The sequence below is a fragment of the Poecilia reticulata genome, chromosome 15, assembly GCF_904066995.2.
Source record: "Poecilia reticulata chromosome 15, P_reticulata-male-v2, whole genome shotgun sequence".
NCBI lineage: Eukaryota > Metazoa > Chordata > Actinopteri > Cyprinodontiformes > Poeciliidae > Poecilia > Poecilia reticulata.
The window spans coordinates 4750641-4761788 of record NC_088844.1 but is presented as its reverse complement, the minus strand read 5'-3'; the positions used below and the strand labels follow the sequence as shown (position 1 = coordinate 4761788).

Genomic DNA, 11148 nt, shown 5'->3' with positions numbered 1-11148 from the left:
CACACGTGTACAGGCCCGCTAGCATTAACTCCAATTGGCCTTCAGAACAAGTCCCGTTTTCGTACACAATAGCAATTAAAAAGCGAACTTCGCGACTCATTAGTTGAGATTCGATTCAAGAACTTTTTTAATTATTCCAAGAAAACTAATATATATGCATAAAACACATTTTTACTGACCTGTGGTATGAGAAAGACGAGACACACACGTTGCGCTTCCTTCACATTCAACCGGAAGATTTATTCTTCTTGTGTGCTCAATCTTCTTTATGCCACCAACGCGGCAGCGCCCCTAGCGGTTGTGTGTGGACTAACTAAAATAACACTAAAGAACTTATTACAATGAGAAATTAAAGATGCAGAAATAAAAATTATGTTGGGGTGCGTATTTTCTTACTTATCATTTTTAATTTACTAAGAACTCGTTTTTCACCCTTCTACATTTCTAGCAAGAGGAAGTTTTTAACCCAGGCTACTCTCAGTGAAAGGCACACCTTAATTCTGGTTTCAATGGAAAAAATTCACTCCACTGTCTTTTTAGTATTTCATTAATGTTGTGTACCCTTAGGACAGTACTATTACTAGTCAATTGAGTTAGTTTTTATGTCCTAATATTGAGCCTTTGCCTAGCCTAGCGGTTCTCAACGTGGGCGGTACCGCCCCCTAGGGGGCGTTCAGAGGACGGCAGGGGGCACAGGCAGACATTTTTACAAAATGTGGGGCGCTGGGATGCCTTTGGGGTGCGTTTGGTCGAAGGTAAACTTTACACCTTAAATGCACAACAATGCCAGTTTAGACTTTGAGCAACTTGGTAAAACTGTCTTGTGTAACATTAAACCATGCTTGGCTGCAACTGTATTGATGGCAGCTCTTCTTCTATTCAGTGTTTGTTAGCTTCTGTTAGCTTCTTGGCGCAGCTTCGTTCTCCTGCTACTGGTAGCTAAAATCACGGGGGTGATAGAACAACACAGCACTTTAAATTTCAATAATCAGAATGCAGAAATTATTTCCGTTGTTTTAAGAGGTTTATGCCAGTCTGCTTTTTCCCCATCCGCTTCCCGACCGCCCTGCACGTTAGGGGGTAAAAAATAAATAAAGACCCGCACATTACTCAAAACTCTGAAACAGGAGAAGCGGGACATAAAACGGAGCGACGATCTATATGTGAATTATGGCATAAAAACAGAGAATCCGACGCTGAACAGTGAAAAAAATCAACACATGATGTGAAACGCATCATTTGTTGATTAGGAGGCGCAGCAGGTGATGAGATTACCGATGGTAAGCTTCAATAAACGATCAAATAAATCTTGCAACAGGAAAGAAACTAAAGTGGACATAGCAATAAACCAAGAGAGGATAATGCTAATCAAATGAAACTAAATGGAAATGAATGAAGAACAAAATGCAAGAATAAACTAAGAAACTAAAGTAAATACAGAGGAATAAACTGGTATGGCAAGACCTTTAGAGCAATACTTTATACAGAGGACTGTATGGCAAGAATAAACAGACACTATTTCCAGACAAAAGGTAAAATAATATTGCTAAAATGACATGGATTTGTTGAGACCACATCTAGTACTGAGAATAAATATATCTTAAAGACCATAACAGTAAATAACTGATCACTTATTTATGTTTTTAATTAGATTTGATATATTTATTTCTTCAATATTATTTTTCATGTCAGTGTTAATGTCATGAGGCTGATGACTCCATGACACTTTCAATTTGACTCATTAGGATTTGATTAAGAACCAGATTTGTTCTTTGTAATTTCTGTCCAGCAAAACTATTAATCTATAAATCAATAGACAGGTCTATATAAAGATATAATCCATGTTTCTGTCTCATATTTGTATGGCATTAAAAGGACCTGGAACTTTTGTTTTTCCACTGAAAGCTCTGGTTTGCACAATAAATGGCATGTGGGTGAAGTTTTATGGATGATACTCTGATGTCCCATTCTCCTGAAGGCAGCATAGAGCTGCACCACCAGAAACTGACTAACACTGAAGAGAAGAAGAGCTATGATTAATGTAGTTACAGTTCTATCCATGTTTTAATGTTGCAGAGCTCAGTTGTTTTGCAAATAGTTCAAAGTTTAACTGGCATGTTGAACATCTTTTATCTGGTCATTTTGTGCAACATTTAACAACTAGAAAATGGCACAAAATAAGAATATTTTTTCCACTCTGATTGGCTGCTGCAAGGCCTACCAATTTTAACTTGAATGTTCATTGCATTTTTGTAGACACCTGTGAAAATAATTTCTATACCCATGACTTTTTTGTTCTCTGGGAAATTATTTTTGATGATAAATACAGAAACAAGCATAAATATCTAAACATCTACAATAGTGATAGTAATATTAATGACAAAATAATGGTCAGTGCAAAGTAGCCTGCAAATTCTTTGGTGGGGGGCACTGGATAAAGGCTGGGGGGGCGCTGGCCCAAAAAAGGTTGAGAAACACTGGCCTAGCCAGTTAGTTAAACTCCTTAAAATCAGTTGTTGCTGGTGGTGACGTATTTCCGTTTGAATTTATGCCACATAGATTGGTTCCGGGTCCTGCTTGCTCCTATTGTTTTTACCCAAAGCTGCAAGATCTGTACCATGAAAAAGACGCAAAACTTAAAATATCTGTTGAGCTACTGGTACAACAACCGAGTTTTGTGGTGTGCCGTTGTGTCCAGTAATTAGCCGGTACCATCCAGTGCTTAGTTTTTTTCATTTTCCTGCTTATATCAAGGCGACAGCAGACTGTCGCCAAAACTTAGCCACTACAGCTAACACCCGGTTTGTAGCTGCCTGCTATTTCAAAGCTTGAAGATATTGAAGATCCAGCGTCAGAAATGGGAAGACGGAGGTTAAAAGGGAGCTGTACGTGCTTCGTTCACTGGAATAATTTGTTGGAGGAAAATAATGCCGGAGGAAATCCACTGCTACGGCAACAGGCTGAGAACAGAGGCAGCGATTCGGCACAAGGTAAGTCAATACGTGTGTTGATGTTTGCGTTTCTGTTATACGGAGTATGAAATTATTTTTAGGCAACTCCTTAGCTTTTTTTATGTGACAATTATATAAAATACATTTAACATGCATTCGGAGAGAGGAGCCCCTCCGATGGCAGGTAATTTAAGAACAGCCGAGAGCAGCAACGCTTCAGCCCAAACTAGTCAGTCAGATTAAGGTCCAAAACCTTCGCTTTACAGCAGTTTAAGTGGCACCGACCCACATAAAAAACCACAGAACAAATGGTACAAATCTGTTTCATAATTATAATCCACGTTAAAGTGAATTTTTCCACTTGGCTGCTATAATTTGTTCTTGCGTTACACGTAATTTCTCTTTTTCTCCCTTCTGAGATTCTGCTTAGAAAATGAGGTTATGAAGTTACATCGTCCCGCTGCTTTTTATTTTTTAAAATGGTAAATTTAGGTTTGCCTCGACTTTTATAAACAAATGCCTCTTATATGCATCATTTTTTTGTATTACTGTTGGTGCAGATGTTAGGCGAACACTGTGCTTTGCCTGCTAGTAGTTTAAATTAATTTCAGCTGCACACTTTCAAAAGAGTATTCAGATTTTAACATGCATTTTCTAAGTAGTATTTTAGTTCACTCTTACTCAGTAACTTCAGTGTTGTTACACCTCTGAAACATTTTTTGCAGTTTCTTTGTGATACCAGAACCATTTCACTTACACATTTAATTTCCTGAGATATTGTCAATTTATTTTCAAGCAAAACTCTCAAAAAGAGCTGAGGATTTATTAGTTTTGATTACGTTGTGCAGCTAAATATGGACACTTATTAGTTTTTTTTCTTTTTAATTTTTCAGGTTTGCATCGTAACACCTCGTGAGTCATGATTGAGCCTCTGTGCCGATTACCTTTCCACTGGATCCAAGCACCTGGACCAGCTGACAGCATCCATCAGTCCACGGTCTGCCGGATCATCACAACGTGGACTAACTTTTTATTTACAGTACTTGACTTTTTATTTACAGTACTTGTTTAAACTATGATCTTGAAACCAGAGCACCAGATATGCAAAAATCTACCTGCAGACTTTGCTGGCTACCCTGACACTGCTGTCATCCTGGACGGGGCTGAGCTGGGCTTCCTCTCCTCCAGAGTGACGAGTTTTCATCACCAGTAAAGGCAAAACAAGTCTGATGTCTGATTAGCTGCTAGGAAGTATATTATATATTCACTGTTCATTTTGCTATCCTGTTTGCACCCACAATAAAATTTTATTTCATTTGTAATTCTCTACATCTCACAAACTTTTTCTCCTATTCTCAGTGTTTACGTTATATCAAGTATTTGCAAGTAGATCAGGAATTCAAGTGAGATGTTAAAATGCAACACAAAGAAATGTGAATATTAAGTGATATGTTGTTAGTCATGATGATACAAGATTTTCTTTCATACCAGATTTGATTTTAATCGATTCCTCCCGTCCTCAATTTCTATAATAAAATCACAGAAAATACTTTTTAAAAAAGTGCCTTTATTTCAGTCATCTGTTCTGTGAGTTGTATAAGGGAGCATTACGGTCAGGATACAAGAAATTTTAATTGCAAGAATGTAGTCATCGTCACAGCAGAATAAACATGAAATTTCATAACAATGTCTTAAAATTACAGTCGTTTAATGAGAAATAAAGATTCAGATTGATCTGATGTAACCAACTCAGTCCATGTGGTTCTGACATTTGTCAGTAATCAAGAGGATGTACATTTCCACCTCAACTGACCAGGTAAGCATTAAGGTAAAAATAAAAAAATACTGTATACAAAACGGAAAAAGAGTAACTGATAGAAATACTTTATATAAAGAAAAGCAAAAACGTTGGCAGCAGGAGAAAAGTTGTTGGCAACAATAGCTCAGCCAATCTCTCCCTCCAGGAAGCCATCAAACAGAACTGTCCAACTCCAACTATAATAAAGATTAAAAAAAAGAAAACGGAAAGTTAAAATGATAAATAATGTCAAATTAATAATTGAGATCTAATGTGTTCTGGAATCTATTGACATTTTACAAATTTCACAAATCAGAAGGTTTCACAAATGTTTTATTTATTCTGCTGTTAGTACAGAATAATCTACTTAGGTTTGAAATGTCTAGGTGTTGTAGTTTTTAAAATACAACACATTAAAAAAGCTCAAGATAGTAAAAAATTAAGTGTAATCGCCCCTTAGCTATTTTCCAAATTAGATGCTACATTAGGAAGCTAACTTCAGCTTCGACTGATAGCTTGGACACAATATAGACAGATCTATATATGTTTATATAGATATATATCTTTATCTATCTATAAAGCATAGATATGTAGATTGCACAATGCACAGATAATCAAAACACTTAACATTTACATAGCACCTTTGTAAGCTTGTCCCTGTTAGCTACGTCTGACATATGAGGCATTATGATGAATACAAACGATTTATTAACTTACCTTCGAAGTTATTGTTAAGTTTTGACACATCCAGCTTAAATCCTTTGTTGTTGGAGCGTTTCAGGACGTCTGAATAATTCTATAGGCATCATTAATAGACCTGCAGGACGGAGGAGCCACTGTTAACATACTGTTGCCTGTGCACCGGAACCACTCTATGTGGCATAAAAATGCGGAAGTGCTAAAACGGAAGTCTGTGGCATACTCATTGTTTAGCTTAATATATGATAAACAGACAGATTGTCAGGTTCTCAGTTTGTTCTCAAGGAATGGCCATCTTAGCTGTAGTTGTCAGTGAAAGATTTCAAAGTTGAATTATATCTCATTTTATGTCCTTAAATAATGACAATATTAAAAGAAAAACTCTTGCTTGTTTTTTTGTTTATTGTTGGGGTTTTTTTCTTCCATTATGGACAAAAATCTGAGTGCATGCGAAACCTATGAAGTTGCTATAGTCTATGGGGGAATTTTTTTGCCATAATCCAAGAGCACATTTTCAGTCTGAAACCATGGCATAAAAATTTCCCCATACTAGTATCTAGTGTGAAAGGTCACATGACCAGACCTCTTTACTCTCTGCCTGTAACGCTGGAGGTAAATGTCAGTCACAAACCTGTACAAGAAGTCAGTAAAATATTTAAATAAACAAATATAAATAAAATATTTTGAACATATGTTCTTTCAAGTGACTTCTACTGATATGTAAACAAAATGATATCCCTTCATTCATCTTTTCATTGCGAATGTAGCAGGAAGAAGCCTGCCCCAATATTCAAAACACCTGGCCCCTAATCACCTCATGAGGGGTGGAGAGTATAAAGGCAGACTCTCTCACCTTGTTGCTTATGCTGGCATTTGGTCACGTCATTGGGAAGGTCACTTGGGTAGCGTGCATGTTTTAAAGCTCTACATCAGTAAGTAATGTTTCTCCTTCAGCATAAGACCTACAAATTCAATATTTGACTTAAATTGTTTACATCTAGAAAACCACTGGAAGCTCCTGCTTGGTACTGGGGTGTGGCTGTGATTCACCCTCCCCAGTGCAGTTTTCACATAAAACGGGTATGTATTGTTTTATTGCACCCATACAGCTCCATAACACCAAAAATAACAATTATTTATATATAGCACATATTGGAAAGCTGATCCTCCTGCTGTGGGCTGGAAAGGATCCTCTGGTTTGGGGTAAAGTCATCCAGCTCTGGTAGGTGACAATGGTTTCCTCTGCCTTCCATTGTCTGAAAATCACCTACTAACCTTTTGATTTAATTCCAGCTCTGTCACTGCTGCAGCTCACTGGAGACCCTGCTGTTTTGTTTCAGTATTTTCTTTCATTTTTTTTGGTTACTTTATCTTGCTTCATTGGTTAGCTGTTTTATTGTCGCAACTGCTTTGTTAATTTGTTTGGTTTCTTTAGTTTTGGGTTTTCTTTGGTTTGAATTTGTTACTTTGGAACATTCTATTTTGTGTACCCTCCAGCTTCACTGCAGGAAGCAGCCATGGATTGTTTTAAACTATTCTATTAAAACATTGATTATTTTAATTGGTTAGGTTGGAGGTAACCTCATTTTAGTCTTTGGCCAAGTGTAAATTGTAGTAATTGTGTTTTTTTTGTATTTGCTTGTTTGACCCCACCCCCTTGTCTCCAGGCTGAGAGCTGACGGTAGTGGGAGGGGCCTCCTGGGAGACTGGAACTGTGTTGTGCGAGTGGCCGGTGTTGGGGTTTCTTCACGATTGAATGCCTGTTCACAAGTGTTTGGGGTGATTTATTTTGGATTTATACATTTATTTTAGGAACCAGTTCCCATTTGGACCGTCCTCCCCCTGCTGGTAGGCCTCAGTACTGTACACCCCCTTCCTATTGTGTTCCTTATGTTGTGATTGTCTACTTTTTAACATGAAATAATAAATGTAATCCCATTTTTTTTGGAAAAGTCTTGTTCTCTGTGGTCACGAACCTCGAGCCTACTGGCAGTATATTTCCTTGGGTGCAATTCCCAAGGTGGCGTTGTTGACAACTTCTGGTTACCCTGCTGTGAGGAGCAGAGTACCAGACTCCTACCCTAGTGTTGCCACAATCTGGCGTTGTTGGCAGGATTCCTTTGAGAACAGACATTCCACTTGTGTTTTTTTTTTTTTCTCTCTTCTCCTTCTTCGGTTTATATTTATTGTTTGAAACAAAGCAGCAGTGTTTCCCATACGTGGGTCCAGAACTCCTGTTCATCTCTTGTGTAAAATTGTAGCTATGGAAGAAGAGTTGCAGGAGTTAAAGGAGGTAATCTTGCAGCTAAGGGCAGAGAATGAGAGGCTGAGATGTGGACAAGCTTCTGTTGCACCTGGTTCAAGTGCTGAGCCTGCCACTCCATCTGCGTCGTCTTCTAATGCTGGTGTCCAACCGATGGAGAGGTTGGTGCTTGTTCCCCGGGATAGAAAATGTCCCTTTTTCAGAGGAAGAAAAGGTATCGGTTTGGTGGAGTGGTTAGAGGAAGTGCAGGCTTGTATGAGAGCCCGTCACCTATCAGAGTTGGATCAGGCCTTTTTCTTATTTGACCACCTAGAAGGAGAGCCACATGAGGAAATTAAGTTCCGTCCCAGGGCAGAAAGAGAGGATCCAGCCAAAATAATTGCTGTGCTTAAGGAGCTGTATGGGTGTTCAGACTCGTATGTTGCCCTGCAGGAGGCTTTCTTTTCTCGGCGGCAGCAAGAAGGAGAAACATTACAAGAGTTTTCTCTTGCATTAATGAGTTTAATGGCCGCTGTTAAGCAGCAAGCCCCAGGTGACATTCCTAATGCTGAAGTGTTACTGCGTGACCAATTTGTTGAGCATGTCATCGATGGCTCACTACGTCGTGAGTTAAAGCAGTTTGTGCGTGTAAAACCGACAGCCACATTGTTAGATGTCCGGGCTGAAGCAATCAGGTGGGAGCGTGAGGGGATGTCTGGAGGTGTTAGGGGCCGCAGTCACTCTGTTCCATCAGTTCTTGGATTGCAATATGGGGTGCAGTGCCCCCAGCAGATGACTAACTCGCATTTAACATCAGAGTTGACTGAAATAAGGGAGATGATGAAGCTACAGCAAGAGCAGCTAAACAAACTCACCCAAAGTATCTCATCACTGCAAGGTCATCAGCAGACCCGTTCCACTTTTAACCGGGGCCCTGCCATTTGCAGACGTTGCCAGCAGCCTGGTCACTTTGCTAGAGAATGTGATGGTGTTCGTGTTGCCCCTCCCCAGTCCGCTCCACAAACCCAACTGTCTGCCAGGCAATCCCATCGTGGCCCACAGTCGGAAAACTAATGCCCGCCGAATTGCAGAGCCACAGTTCTGGCGGTGGTCTTTCTGGCTCGGAGGCTTCTAAGCTTATGTCATCTTGTCCCCAGTTGGAAGTGAAAATGGGAGGAGTATTGGTTCCTTGTTTGTTGGATACTGGTTCCATGGTGTCTACGATCACTGAAAGCTTCTTTCACCAACATTTTGAACCATGGGGTATAGATAAGCTTCAAACATGTAACTGGCTACAGCTTAGGGCTGCTAATGGATTAGCTATACCATATATTGGCTACCTAGAACTTGAGGTTGAACTTTGTGATAAAACTATGATGCACTGTGGTGTGTTGGTGGTTAAAAACACCCCAGTGGGTGGTTCATCTCACCTTCCTGGTGTCTTGGGAATGAATGTTATCAGCAAATGCTACAGAGAACTTTTTGGACAACATGGTTTGGCTTTATTTGACCTGCCAGTGTTATCTCAGGCCTCTGAGCCTGTTCGGCAGGCCTTGCATCAGTGCCACCTGACTAGTGTGAAGGCCTCAGGTGGAGCTCCTGGAATTGCCAGAGTGGGTGGTAAAAGGGCTTGTCGGATCCCTGGTGGCATGATGAAACTGGTTGCAGCAACCTGCTCTCAAAAATATGCAGGCACGAGTGCATTGTTTGAGCCTTTGGAGTCTGGCTTACCAGCCGGATTGCTTGCCTCACCTGCTCTGGTTAGGGTGGAGAATGGCATTGCTGACATTCTGGTCATCAATGTGGGTTGTGCCGATGTGCTTCTTTATCCCCGAACCAGGGTTGGTACCCTGGTTGAAGTCACTATGGCAAGCTTGCCAGCTGGTGTAACAGAGGTGTCGCCCTGTGCTGTAACCATGGCCTCCCAGTCCGTTTCCGAGGTGGCACTGGATCTGCTGAAGGATGTGGACGTGTCAAGTTTGTCAGCAGATAACCAGGAGAAGGTGAGGTCTCTTCTTAAACAGTATACATCAGTTTTCTCAGCCCATGATGGAGATTTAGGTTGCACTAACCTGATTGCTCATGAGATTCCTCTCATGGATGATGCCCCTGTTCGCCAGCGCTTCAGACGGATTCCTCCATCTGATTATGATGTGGTGAAGGAACATATTAACCAACTTCTGAACACTCAGGTAATCAGAGAAAGTTGCAGCCCATATGCATCCCCAATAGTCTTGGTAAGAAAAAAAGATGGGAACCTTAGAATGTGTGTTGACTATAGGCAACTTAATAGTAAAACAAGGAAAGATGCCTTCCCTCTTCCTCGGATTGAAGAATCTTTAGATGCACTGACAGGCGCATGTTGGTTTTCCACCCTGGATTTAGCCAGCGGCTATAACCAGGTCCCAGTGGCTGAACAAGATCGAGGTAAAACTGCTTTTTGCACCCCTTTTGGGTTGTTTGAGTGGAACCGCATGCCATTTGGCCTGTGTAATGCTCCTAGCACTTTTCAGCGACTGATGCAAAGAATCTTTGGCGATCAGCAGTGCCAGTCTCTGCTGCTTTACTTGGATGACATTGTGGTGTTCTCTGCTACCATAGATGAGCACTTGGATAGGCTGAAGGTGGTGCTGGGGAGGCTGCAGAAAGAGAATCTTAAGGTAAAGTTGTCAAGTGTGCCTTTTTCCAACAAGAGGTCCATTACCTGGGTCATGTCATTTCTGATAAGGGTGTCTCCACAGATCCAAGTAAGGTAGAAGTGGTGGCCAATTGGCAACCCCCAAGTACCATCTCAGAGCTGCGTTCGTTTTTGGGTTTCGCCAGTTACTATCGTCGGTTTGTGGAGGGATTTGCCAAGTTGGCTGCACCACTTCATAAACTAGTAGCTGAAAGTGGAAGTACCAAGCTCAAGAAGAAACGGGACCAAGGGGTCCTGGATCATTGGACTGAGGTTTGTCAAAACAGTTTTGAGGCGCTGAAGAAAAGCTTACCACTGCACCTGTCCTAGCTTATGCTGACTTCTCTATCCCATTTATACTGGAAGTTGATGCGAGCCATGGTGGGCTAGGGGCTGTGCTTTCACAGGAGAAAGAAGGTAAAGTGAGACCAATAGCTTATGCTAGCAGAGGACTGAGACCTCCGGAACGGAATATGGCCAATTATAGCTCTATGAAACTAGAGTTTTTGGCACTCAAATGGGCCATGACCGAAAAGTTTCGTGAGTATTTGTTGGGTCATAAGTGTATTGTCTACACGGACAATAACCCACTTAGCCACCTCTCCTCTGCTAAGCTTGGTGCTACAGAGCAGCGCTGGGCAGCGCAGCTAGCGTCTTTTGACTTTGACATAAAATACCGTTCAGGTAAAAGTAATAAGAATGCAGATGCATTGTCTCGCCTGCACTCTCCTGGGGTACAAGATCTGGAAGCTATGCTTCCAGGTACTTTACTTCCTAAGCC

General features: G+C 40.8%; 1 protein-coding gene and 1 long non-coding RNA gene across 2 annotated transcripts; both read left to right on the top strand.

Annotated features, from left to right (window-relative positions):
• The first annotated feature begins 684 nt into the window (after positions 1–684).
• Positions 685–4273, top strand: LOC145555127 (uncharacterized). Its single transcript, XR_014091215.1, has 2 exons — positions 685–2990; positions 3845–4273. It is a non-coding gene; the product is annotated as an uncharacterized LOC145555127 (long non-coding RNA).
• A 1943-nt stretch (positions 4274–6216) lies between these two features.
• On the top strand, positions 6217–10446 carry LOC145555187 (uncharacterized). Its single transcript, XM_081616625.1, has 2 exons — positions 6217–6380; positions 6450–10446. Exon 2 carries the CDS (start codon positions 8764–8766, stop codon positions 10444–10446), a length of 1683 nt encoding a protein of 560 aa, XP_081472751.1. The 5' UTR covers positions 6217–6380; positions 6450–8763.
• The last annotated feature ends 702 nt before the right edge of the window (positions 10447–11148 follow it).